General features: G+C 43.1%; 1 protein-coding gene across 2 annotated transcripts in view; it reads right to left on the bottom strand.

Moving 5' to 3' along the window:
* PCNX1 (pecanex 1) overlaps window positions 1-10,282 on the bottom strand; it is a gene marked incomplete at both ends in the record, with an annotated part of 86,345 nt that extends 76,063 nt beyond the window's left edge. For both annotated transcript variants that reach the window (XM_082000006.1, XM_082000007.1), the window contains 2 exons: window positions 1,866-2,074; window positions 10,130-10,282. In XM_082000006.1, coding sequence (XP_081856132.1) covers window positions 1,866-2,074; window positions 10,130-10,282 — 362 coding nt within the window. The remainder of the gene's footprint in view (window positions 1-1,865; window positions 2,075-10,129) is intronic.
* Between the last annotated feature and the right edge of the window lie 2,065 nt (window positions 10,283-12,347).

The following is a 12,347-nucleotide window of genomic DNA, read 5'->3' as shown; positions in this document are numbered from 1 at the left end:
AAGTAACTCCGTAATTTCTGCATTGACCTTGTTCCCAGTTCTAGTTAAGAGACCTGAAAGTGGGAACAAGGATCATATAAAAGTTAATAAAACTTTAGTTGGCAAGCAGGACACACAGCATCAAACTAACCTCTACTGTTGAGCTTGCAAATGCTTATCATGTAGTAACTCGTCCCATGTCAAGTGCTCCTTAGATAAAACAGAACTACTGAAACATCCAGAAGTAATTCACAATACTAGTAGAAAGAAGTCCCTTGCCAAGTCTTGGCTACTGTTTTGGAAGCAAAAGCTACATGGCTTGAAACAAAAACACAAAACCAAAAAACCACCAAAACCCAAACATATAAGGATCACAGCTAAAACATGCATTAGCAAGGATGCACTGAAACAGAACAGACCACTATTTACTTTCATTAATTTTATTAATCAAAGTAAGTGTTAATATACATTTATGCAAGCATTCTGCCAAAATAGTTCGGTACAGTTTTAGTAAGGTATATAGTGATCTAAATGGAGTCACAATTAAAATCAGTAGGTTCAGTTACCAAACACAACATGGAAGGAGTCAGATTATAAAAGATTGATACAAGAAGTTACTATATATCAAACTTTAAAGGAATCCAAGACACTGTTTTTGCTAACAATACACTCCTTGAGCTGAGAGAAGATACAGAGAACTTAAGACCTATCTCATGAGAAACTACCCCCTATGTGCAATGAAGTCTTCTTACCTCTAGGCTGAGCATCTTAAAAGAGCACCACTTTAACAATTCCTTTCTTTAAGCATCCTGATAAATAGACTTAAGAGGCTTCTTTCATCTACATTTCCTTATGCACATGTCTCCATTTAAAAGTTTCAGGGTTTCTGGTTTGTTTTTTTTTTTTCCAGGGGAGGTGTTTTCTGGGTTTTGTTTGGTTGTTTGTTCTTTAATACACACAACCTTTTAAGAGTCAGGACAGCATACTAATTGCCTCACTTTGAAAACTATTCATGGCCACCAGCACCAGAAACTCACAGACACGAGAAAGGTCGTCTTTAAAAGCTACCAATTCAAGGTTGGTTTACTTCATGCAGTCTAACTCTTAAGATGGCCTCAATTATCTGGAGCCAGGCAAAGGCTTTGATAACAGAGCTCACAACACATCCACAGTCTGATCAGACTGGTTAGGCTGGCCTTGTTGATGAATCATCTTTTGCTCTTCTTTCTCCAAGTAGTCTGGTCAGAGGAAGAAAACCTCTGGGGTTTTTTTTATGCTGCTGACAGCAAAGATCTGTGGAAAGGAATCGGCTCCTATTGACAGTAGTTCAGAATCATCTGAGCTGAGCAATTCCAGAATTTCCAAATTCACAGGACAGTGCTCTCCTGAAATAAGACTATGACTGGAGTCAAGCATTGTATCTGACTCCTGCTTTTGCAAAACTAAACAAATCAAAACCCGATCAGACATTTGTTTTATTGATAAAAGGCTTAGCATGTAGTATGTGGTCTTTGACAGCTAGATTTTTAAAATTAAGTCTACTGCTGAAAGAAAATTACTTGTACTGGTTATGTTCATTAAGTATTTAGTGACCTAATCAGCACCCATATTCCATGCTACTGTTTCAGTGCTTCCAGCATTTTCAATATTGTTCTGAAACCCCTTTGGGAAACGAACCAGGAAATTAACACAAATCCATTATTTGAAAACCTAATACATAAATAAGTCTGCTTTTAAAGACTAGACTTAAATAGTCTTTCAGAACTACAGAAATCTGCATCTACATTCCTCAGTGTTTATACAAAACACCATTCCAGTTACACATCTTATGAGAACAGGACTGTTTATCATTTGAAGCAGTAGACAAACACCTGCAGACACCTTACCTGGGCCCATTGCTGTCTTTCCTCTTGGCTGAAACATTGCTTTGTTCTGTTTTTGCACCTCTGTCCATATGCTCACTGGCATTCCTCTCCACAATTTCTCCCTCATCCAGTGCCCTGTGCAAACGGTAATTCACCATCTTCAAAACGATAAAGAGAGCTGCTATCACCGGACAGTAGACAGCCACTATCATCATGGAAGAAGGAAGGGCCTTTCAAAAGAGAGTAATAAAGAGTTAATGAACACAAAGTCAAACGTCCATAAGACTACATAAAGCTATTTAGAGTTTAACAGTTTATTTCATACAGAAAATACTGATCATACTGGAAATGAAGGTTTAAAACACACCCTCTACAGTCTAACGTTGCATGGAGATTGTCAGAAGTCTAGCAAGATAGAAAAAAAGGAACACTTGGACTACAAGATGCCAAAGCACCACAGCAACGTGCTAAGTAGACCTATCACTGGAGCTTGAGAACCAAATTCAACTCTTGTTCTGTTTTTTCCAGGCTATTGGAATGCAAAACCTAGACTAGGAAACATAGAGCTACCACAGTGTTTTTTGTGTGTCACACCCAATATTTTTGATTAGTTATGTACAGAAAAATAGATTTTAAGCAACTGGAAAACTAAACCAAGCACAGGGTATGACCTTATTTCAGCACTAGTACACAGCACAAAGTCCATTTTGGAAAAACTGATGCGAGTTTGACAGCATGCTGGATGGAAGAAAACCAGCTCAACTACCCAATATAGATGTTTCAAGTTAGCCTGTCAGCTTCCAACAGCTACTCTTGCATGACAAGATACTGGTCAGTCACAAAAGCCAAACTTTTCCCTACTTGCATACAAAAAAGGCTGTTTACATTTGTGGCTCACACATTTAAGCAGTAGTCCACAATAATTTGCAAGACCACATGCTGCAAAGATGATTTGTGCTAGACCACTGCATGCTCACGGAAAGGCAGCCAATGCAGGTGTTCTGAAGCAAATTTTTCAGTTGTGTCAAAAGTGGCCAGAAGCCACATGAAAAATCCCAGTCCCGAACTCAACTTTTGAAATTGCACTCAGAGTTAAGACCTCTCATGCAACTTTTGCTGAGGCTTGTAAGGCTTTTACAGATGAATCATCTTAGCAACAGATATTGATTAAGTGCAGCCTAATAGCTATTTAAAAGAAATCTTCAGAGCACTAGTTAAACATCCAATTTCACTTCAAGGCTTCCACCCTTTTAATTCACCTTTTATTCATATTTATAATTTTGCCATTTCTCTAGGCAGTCACTAAACAAAATGAGATACCAACTCTTAGTCTTTGTCCACAAATAGACCACTTCCCTTACAACAGCAAGAAGAGTCTGTGTTGTCAAATATTTTGCTGCATCACCACCCTTTACCCCACTGATGGTGTGGTTCGATACAAAATTCTAACAGCCATAAATATATATATGCACACAGATGTAGAACAATCAGAATTAAACAGCATTTGTTACCCAGCATGAATGTTAATTTAGTAGATGAGAAGAATGAGTGAACTGTCTTTTTAGACCTCCTAGCCTAAGGAGAATTACAGCTTCTTTTGTACACCCTGTCTCCCTCCCTATACAGACCACTGCAAGACAAGAGTCTTTATGGTCATCAAAGCCCCATGCACATCTTGCAGAATCAGAAAGGAAACGACTGCAGAATAGGAGGGCAAGTGCTCTCTATTCTGTACATATAATTTTAGTCATTTAAAAGATACTTGATTACCTTAATATTTCTACATATTCAAGAACATATTAGTCCTAGAAGAACTGGCAGTGCTTGTCACACAATTTAAGCCATGACTTTAGCAAAAACACAGTTTGAAGAGATCTCCAAATACAATATTTAGAAATGTTTATTCTTTTATCCTCTTTATTAGTACAATATTTTGTATTGACTGTTTGCTTCAGAACAAAACCAATCCTTAATCTGGCTGCTCACTTTCTGGCAGTAAGCAAAACCAAATAATCAATATAACATTTCCAAAGCCAAACAAGTATAAAATTGGGTCTGGAAGCAATCAGGAGGCAGGTTACTTATTAGGATTCTTTTCTTAAAGAGATCAAGTTTAACCTACCTTTTCCTCCAAAACAAGTTAAGTTAACACCTAATACAACATTTGAAATACGACAGGCAAACTAAGCTGAGGTATGCTAACTTATATGTTGCATGCTGAGCTGGACAAGACCACAAATGCATAGGGAGATTCACTTACCAAGCACCATCTCAGGAGATGGGAAAGAAGGGGGAAACAAAACTATTTAAAAACAGCATCAGTAAGCAATGAGGAGCCACAACAATGCTAACAGCATCCATACAACCCCTGAGGCAATGCTACAAGGGTTTCCTCAAGAAATGCAGTTCCTTCCCTTCCAAGAACTTCAGAGGCAGCTAGCTCCCTGCAGGCAAGGGCAAGCCCGTTAACTTTAGCGAAACTATGAGCTTCCTGTACCTGCTAAGCAGTCTGCTACTCAATCACACACACAACTTCAACTAGCCTCTTCTCTACAAGTACCTCGTGTTCAGAAGCCATTACCAGAAGGGTCAGCTTAACACTAGATGACAAATGCTAGAGTCAGAAAAGTATAGGCATGTCTTTTATAGACTATGTGGAGAGCTCTTCAATTTCTCCCCTCCACTCCATGAGCAGTGAGGTCACACAATGTATCCAGTTTATCTTGTGGAATGTAAAATCTACACATCCTGTTCTGCAAAGGAAAGCTTTGAGAACAAGTAGGGAAAAAAGCAAAACTTCACATAACTTGCAGCAAACCCAATAAAGAATTAAAGGGTGTTTTTTCCTCACATCCTGTTTCAACTGGATTGTAGAAAGCTAAAAATAAGACAAATTAACTCATTACTTTTCACTCTTTGTATTCATTAGTAGTTACTCCTCTCTGGATAGGGCATATACTCTGGGAATAGGAGAAGTTTTAGCATATCTGGCATACTCTGCTGTCTGATTATACCTTACACTAAGTCTCATGCTGCAGTACAGCAGTGCTACCCATGGTACCAGCAACTCACCCACATTCCAGCCTCAAGAGGAAGAGTTACTGCAACCCAACCTAAGCCATCAGTACCTTCTCTATTTTTCTTTGTCAAACTTAGAGGCATTCAACTTCTATTTGGTGTCTTCTCTCCACAAACCAAGGCAAGTTAAAGCAAGATTAGTATTTTAAACCATGCTTGACATTTTTACCTCATTTGAGGAGAGACAAGTCTCTCAACAGCATAACTGAGCATCCTATACAATACCATCTTCAAGACTAGAATAGAAATTTAAATCCTACAAATTTGCAGCTAGATCTCATTTCAGTTCTTTTCACAAGTACTAAAGCATTTTTATTGGTCGAACAGACTAAAAACCTCAGGTTAGAGCTTGTTAGCAGAGACCAGCTGGCTACAAGTCTGTAGCTGCAACAGCATTTAAGAGAACAACCCATTTTACTGCACATCTCTATTCACTTCCACTAGCACCAAAAGAAAACATACACTGAACAGCAGGTAGTCACAACTGAAGCTCTTACAGAAGAGAAGAAAGAGTGAGACATGACCATACAAAAACTGTCTGCTTTAATTACATCCTGTTGAAAACTTCAGTCATCTAATGGCTGAACAAACCCAATCATTCCATCAACTCCTAGCTGAAAGTATTTCCCTAAATCCTAAAGGGAAGTTAAGTAGTACTCTCAAAGATGGAGGGGGAGGAAAAGGACAGTGATTTTCTAACACCTTCCCCTCAGGAGTTACTTTCCAAATGTAAGCCTTTCAAGGCAACTTATGAAATCCCCACTCAACACATGGACAAAGGTAAAACGCAGGAATGCACAGTTGAGTAGGACTGTACCTTCTGGAAACTGCTGGCTGTTAGATAAGCTCAGTTGTATCACAGCACACCTTTTGTGAAAGGGTAGGTGGAAAAAGCTTTAAGCACTCCTGGATTCCAGTGGTGGCTTTGGAAACAAAGCCTCGGACCACCAGTTACAGGACTAAAATATTCCCATTTGAAATACAAAGGTCACTATCTTGATTCAACATTTCAAATAGGTAAGTGCCAGGAACCAGAGGGAATTTCATTGATCACAGGCTGTGCTGCATACTTATGAAGAAACAAAGACTCTATGGATCTTACCTAACCACATCTAGCTTTAACTAGACACTACAGATGCAATGAAGTTTCCAGATTATTTTCAAAAAGAGATGTGTGTTACCTGTCAAGAACATTCATACAGAAGTCTCCCAACCCAAATCAGATTGACATCACTTTTATGTAAAGTCTTGCAATCAAACATCTATTAAGCAGTAACAGTCACCTTGTAAAATGCTCTCAAGTCCAAGCACTTTGAGGCCAATATTTCATAGAAACATTCATACTGGACAAAAGATCAAGCAACAGCAGATATAGTTTTGTCACCATTTTTTATGAACACCCAGAGCTCTTAAGAACTGCTGTTATCAGGAAGCATGTTCAGTTACAAGTTATCTGGTTTTTGACTGAAACCTCAAAGTGTACAAATGAAACTTGAGTAGCCGAGGAACTAGGTGTGGCTTACAACAACGTGGGATACCAGAGATTATCATACATCCAACTTCAAGTACATAAACTCTTAGTTTGAGAAACAGCACCTATTTCAGAAACTTCACTGGAAAAAGACTTTCACATGAAGCTACATTTATATGACCTACTTCTATAACTATGTACACAAGTCAGGAAATCAAGTGCCTATTAAGTGAACTGTTGTCTAAATGATCTTGACTTTGACAGACAAGTTCTGTAGGTACATACAAGCCCATCACCCCAAGCAAGGTACAGTCCTGGCTCCTCTTCAGTCACTGGCAAAGTTCCCCAAGCGCAGGAGCCAAGACTTCAACCCCTCCTGCGCACATAGTGGGGCTGAAACAGCATTCCGACTAGGGGAAGTGCTTTGGCAGCCTCCTCTCTTTCCCTTCCCCTTGCAACACTGATGCATAACATCAGTCTCTGCATTTAGGGTATTTTTTCCAACTCTACCGCTATGTTCTACAACCTGGTTATAAAGTTTCCCCATATTGTAGCATATTTTCTTCTCTCAACTTGAGTTTTGGATTAGAGTAAAAACAAGGATCAGCTCTTAAGACAGATATGCAGATCAACAAGCACAGTTGCATCTGTTACTGAATAGAAATATAGAAAGAGGATAGATTTAACTCGTCTAGAAAGCAGTATTTTTGTATGCATGCTGCCAAGCCACAGATCCAGGAATACAGACTCAAGGAGCTTCACTCAAGCAGACAATTCTCTTCCTCTAGACCCCAATTCCTTCATTATCTACACTTTTCTTTTTGTCACACTTCTGCCAAGGACAGGTTAAGTGTATAAATATGCATGAGAACAAGAAAGGTATCCAAACCTATAATCCAGATACACGTATGTATACATCTGTCTCCTCTCCTTCACTCAGGGTACAGACCTCAGACTTTCATGTGCTACAGCTCAGAAGGCAGATGAGGGACCAAGGAGGAAAGGCTAGCTGAATTCTAATTTCCTCAGTTGGTTTGCACCATGCATTAAATCCATCAACCCACCCTTTGCACTGGCATACATGTGCAAAGAAACATACAGATTTATGTTATTACTTGCTGACCACAACCATTACCAGGTTCCTTTCTGAAAATACAGAACCAATAGAAGGAATGCACAGATGAAAATTAGCAACATTGGGTGCAAAAACCCAAGTCTTTAAGCAATAAGTGCATCTAAATTACCATATCCAAAAGAGACTAAGCATTCCATTTCTGTTGGGGGTTAAATAACATTTGAAAAAATAAAGTTATTAGTTTACTGCAAAAAGCATTCAGCCTTGAGAACCAGCTACAAACTAAGTTCTTCGGGAATCCTTTTTCCTTTCTTGCTACAAAACAATTTAGGAATAACTACAGTTATTGCTGCCTTGATGCATCAAAGCAACACTGTGATCTTGGAATTCCGTATGTGAGGAAGTTTTATATGTAATGTAAAACCTGCCAGCATTTTAAGTCTTTCCATATACCTTGTTTTTTAAACACACAGGGTTGTCTGCCAGCAACAAGTCATTTGAAGATAGCTTAGAAACTCCCTCCTACACACCAGTGAGCCATGCTCAGAATTCAGATTACAATTACCGAAGACTTTTTAAGCAATTTCTGCTTATTTATGTACGTCCTACAGCAATGCAACATTTATTGCTTTTTATACCGAAAAAGAGCATAAGAGACACCAAAGAGCTAAGATGACCATCATGGTTCTGCCTGTTTAGTTTACGTCTAGACAACACTTAAAACTGCAGAGGGTGGAAAGAGGGAAAACAGCCAAATGTGATTCAATCTGCTTTAACTTGTGACTAATCTTCCTACTTATTCTCAGGGAAGCTGGCACTTGCTGTTTCATCTTTAACTTGTCCAGAGCTATGAAGCAAGAGAATTTCTCAGACTTCAACAAAACCTGAAGCAGCTTGCTTTTGCCCATCTTTTCCCTTTGCACAGGAAAAGAAGAAAGTTTAAGCAACACTGAAGTATGGGCAAAGCAGCAGTTAAGCTTCAGTTAAGAGCAGCAAGAGACTCAAATGACAGTCCACATTTATCAGTTGTCAGAAGACCTATGTACAATACACATCAGCCCCTCCCCTTCAAAAGTCTCCTGCACATGCAGACTATAGCTCACCACGCCTTGATGAACAGCTTTCTCAGCAAGGCAGTGCTAATTAAATAGATTATTCTGTCAAAGCAGAACAGTACTTCTAAAAAAAAAAAAAGGCAGAAAGCTACATTTGAGACCAAAAGGACTCTTCTCTTCCCACATTCAGCAGAACTCCAAATAGATACAGATCCACAGTTTTTATAGAGAGGATCTGCTTAGTTAAAAGTTTTATTTAGCTGTTGTCACATTAACTTTGGTTTTAAATGCAGTCTGTCTCAGCCTGCAGTTTCCTCGCCAGCAGTCTGAAGTGTTCAAACAAAAGGCCTTGGAGCTACCTTTTTCAAGATACACTAACATGAATTAAAAGCTGACCGTACAGGGCTATAACCTCCTCTTCCACATTAGCTATTTCTTAGTATGAAGTGTCTCATACTGCAATCTTACAACTTGCTTTTCCCAGAGCTCTCAATCTCTGCAACTGCACTCATGTAGAGTTTTTCCTCCAAAGTTTCATTCACTAACATTTTTTCACAAGGCAGCTTCTACTTTAAGTTGTCACTGCACCTGGACTTGGCAGACTTGCAAATTACATTCTAGCTCATGTGCTCAACACTGGTCACAACAAACCCAGTATGATCACACTTTGCCACTGAGAAATCTGAACTGAAATATTAGTATTTCATAAATTACACAGAAAGAAAAATACTGGCCAAGAGGAAACTGCCCCCTTCATTTGTAACTGACCATGCCTCTCCTATATTAGTTTCCAAGTACAAATGTCAAGAAAGTTGTTAGGTCTAAAGGTTGGGGTTTTTTAAATAGCATTGACTGAAATGTCAGACAGAAAGATATATTCAATGGGAACTCTCCCAAACCAAGTATTCACTAAAGCCTGGACACAAGCAAAAAAGTCGAAGTAACTTCTTGTAAATAACACACAGCCCAGATACACTGCCAGCCAGTACAGTACACCATGGCCAAATAAACTTCGAGATTATGGACCCTGACGCACATCCGTCCCCCAGCCTCAGAAGTCAGAACAGAAAGTGATAGAGCAGCCAGACAGAAATATTGGTATATCTGACAGCTTCTATAGAAGCTGTGCTTTATTCCTGGACTACCAGTAGCTCTGCAGTGGCAGCTTGTAGAGATATGTCCAATTTTGAAGGAAAGTAAACAGAAAAGCGAAGGCAAAGCGCCAACGACAGAAGCCCTGCCGCGCCCCGTTAACACCCACCCACACCTTCCCGGTAACAGCTCCCTGCTTCCGAAACGCCGCAGCCTCAGGTGTATTCTGGGCCGCCTCGATCGCGGCTGCCGGGCCCACCGCGGGCCACCGCTCGCGGCGCCGACAGGACATCGCCGCGGGCAGGCGGGTGCCGGGGCGGCCCTTCCCGGGCGGCCCAGCAGCGCGCAGGCGGCGCCGCTGGCAGGGGGCGCGCGTGCGACGGCCCCGGCCCCTTCCCGCCCCCCCCACCCTGGGCCTCCCCGCCGCCACCGAGGCGGAGGGCTCCCCGCAAGGCCCGCCCGCCGCGAGGCCCAGGCCGGCACCGCTCCCTGGGGCGCAGCGGCCTACACTTACCATGTACAGGGTGAAGGGGAAGCCGAGCAAGAAGAGCCACAGGTAGAGGTGCAGCGCGTTGACCCCAGCGCCCTGGTGCGGGTCCTGGTACCAGCCGCCGCTCAGCGCCGCCCACACGCCCTGGCGCAGGATCTGCAGCACCTGGGAGCCCATGGCGGCCCCGCTCCGCCGAGCCGGCCCCACTCTATCCGCCCTGCGAGCCCGGGCAGAGCCGCGCACCGCCCGCGCTCCGCAACAGCCCACACGGCCGCAACCGCCGCCGCCGCCGCCTCCCCAGCAACGCCGCCGCCGCCATCTTATGTCCGGGCCCCGGGCCGGCCGCCCGCCCCCGCGCCGCCGATAGACCGGCAGCCCTTGCGGCAGGGGACGCCCGCCCCGCGCTGTGTCGCCGGGGAGGGACAACACGGCGGGGGCGCCCGCTACTGCGCCTGCGCGCGGGCACGCCCGCCGCCCCCGCGGAGAGGCCCAAAGCCGCCGCTAGCGCCCCCTGGTGGCGCGGAGGAGGACGGGGCGAGCTGGCGCAGCTGGCCCTAATCTCCGTCCGGGGCTCAAACCGCACCTATGGGGCGGTGGCAGGCTGGAGCTCGCCCGGAGGACCGGGGGGCGGGGGCAGTGTGTCACCCGGGGCGGGCTTACGCCTGCGGGCCGGTCACGGTGTCTCTCGGGCTCGTGCCGCGTCAGGCTGCTCCTGGAGAACGGAGGGAGACACAACCCTCGCAAAGGGCTTTTCCTTCCCCTCTCTCAGGGCCTTCGCTCCCGGCGAAGCACAGTGACTGCGCTCCTGTTGGGGGGGGCAGGAGGACGTTGTCCCAGCATACGCTTGAATTTTTTAAAATTAAAGTAAGGTAACAACCTCGCCATTTTTTGAGGCCTTCCATTTATTGTCAATACTTGATTTTACCAAAAACCTTGCATGCCTGTCACCCCCACTGGGTTTGGTTTGTTGTTGCTTTCAACACATAGAAAGCCAGAATTGCTTGGATTTATTAGAGAGAAGCAGCAGCACAACAGGCCATGGGTACACCATGAGCCTCACAGATTTAAGTCTCCACTGCCAGATTCACCTATTTTTAAAGAAGGTCACTAGCTCTCATCAAGTCCCGCCTTTTCAAGCCTTCCACTTAGACAAGCGCATCCCAGAAGTCACACATCAGATGGAAAGGGGTAGATTAGGGAAGGAGTTTTGAGAGTGCTGTCAAACAGGGGAAAGGGAAGGTCTCTTCCTTTAAACCCGATGAAGGAGTAACACTGCGGATCCCTTATTAACTTACCTGCGTCTCCAGTCATATTTGGGAAAAAGTAGCTTTGAGGGCATGCTATGATACCATCACTGTGGTGGCAGAAGGACCCCACATAGGTTCTGTCCCAAAATAAGTTTATTGTCCCACTCCAGCAGGTACAAGACGAGGGCAACGGCACCCTCTGGGTCTCTGCTGCAGAGGAATTGCAGGAATGAAATAACCCAAGCACTCAGTCATGACTCATGATGAGCACACATTTGGGCTGGTGTTTTCAAGAGGCTGTGTTAATGCCACAGTCTCCACAGTGTTTTTCTCCCTGACAGCAAACCAATGGCAGCATTTGACTATTCTTGGAAAACCAGAAGACAGAAGTGACTGACTCAAAGCAGATGTAGAGGATCTATTTTTTGTTTCCCCAGTGGGAAAGTAGGGAGAAGAGATGGACACAAAACCCCAGCCATGATGGCTCTCTCCCCCCAGTATAAACAAATAAACCATTTTTAAACTTTGTTTCAGATAGAGTGCATTTTCAAATATGACTGCTAGCCGTGTTTTGCAAAGGAGCATTTTTTTTTCCTCTGTCCTCAAAGAGGATTGAGATATGAAAGGAAAAAAGGATGCAGGGGAGGAGAAAGGAAGGGGCGGGGGGAGAGAAAAAACCTACAGAGGATTATCATGGATGGGGAGAGGGAATTCCCGTCTTTTTGGGATAAAGCCAAGTATGACAAGCCTTACCAGTTACAGTGGGCTCAGAAAAAAAACAAAACTATGAAGCCCATTTCAACTACATCATTTGCCAAAATACCATTAAAAACTAAAATTACAAATACAGCTCTTAAAAGATGAAGTTTTTAGGATGTGTTATCCATAAATATACTATGATACTGTAAGGATCAGGATTATGAAGCCCTAGTTCTTCCAGCAGCTGTTTTATGGATGTTACATAGAAGCTGTTCACCTTCTCCACAAAAAGGAGG

This window comes from Phaethon aethereus, assembly GCF_964289735.1.
Source record: "Phaethon aethereus genome assembly, chromosome: 5".
NCBI classification, from domain to species: domain Eukaryota; kingdom Metazoa; phylum Chordata; class Aves; order Phaethontiformes; family Phaethontidae; genus Phaethon; species Phaethon aethereus.
Note: the sequence above shows the minus strand (reverse complement) of the source record. Positions and strands in the feature narration are given on the sequence as shown.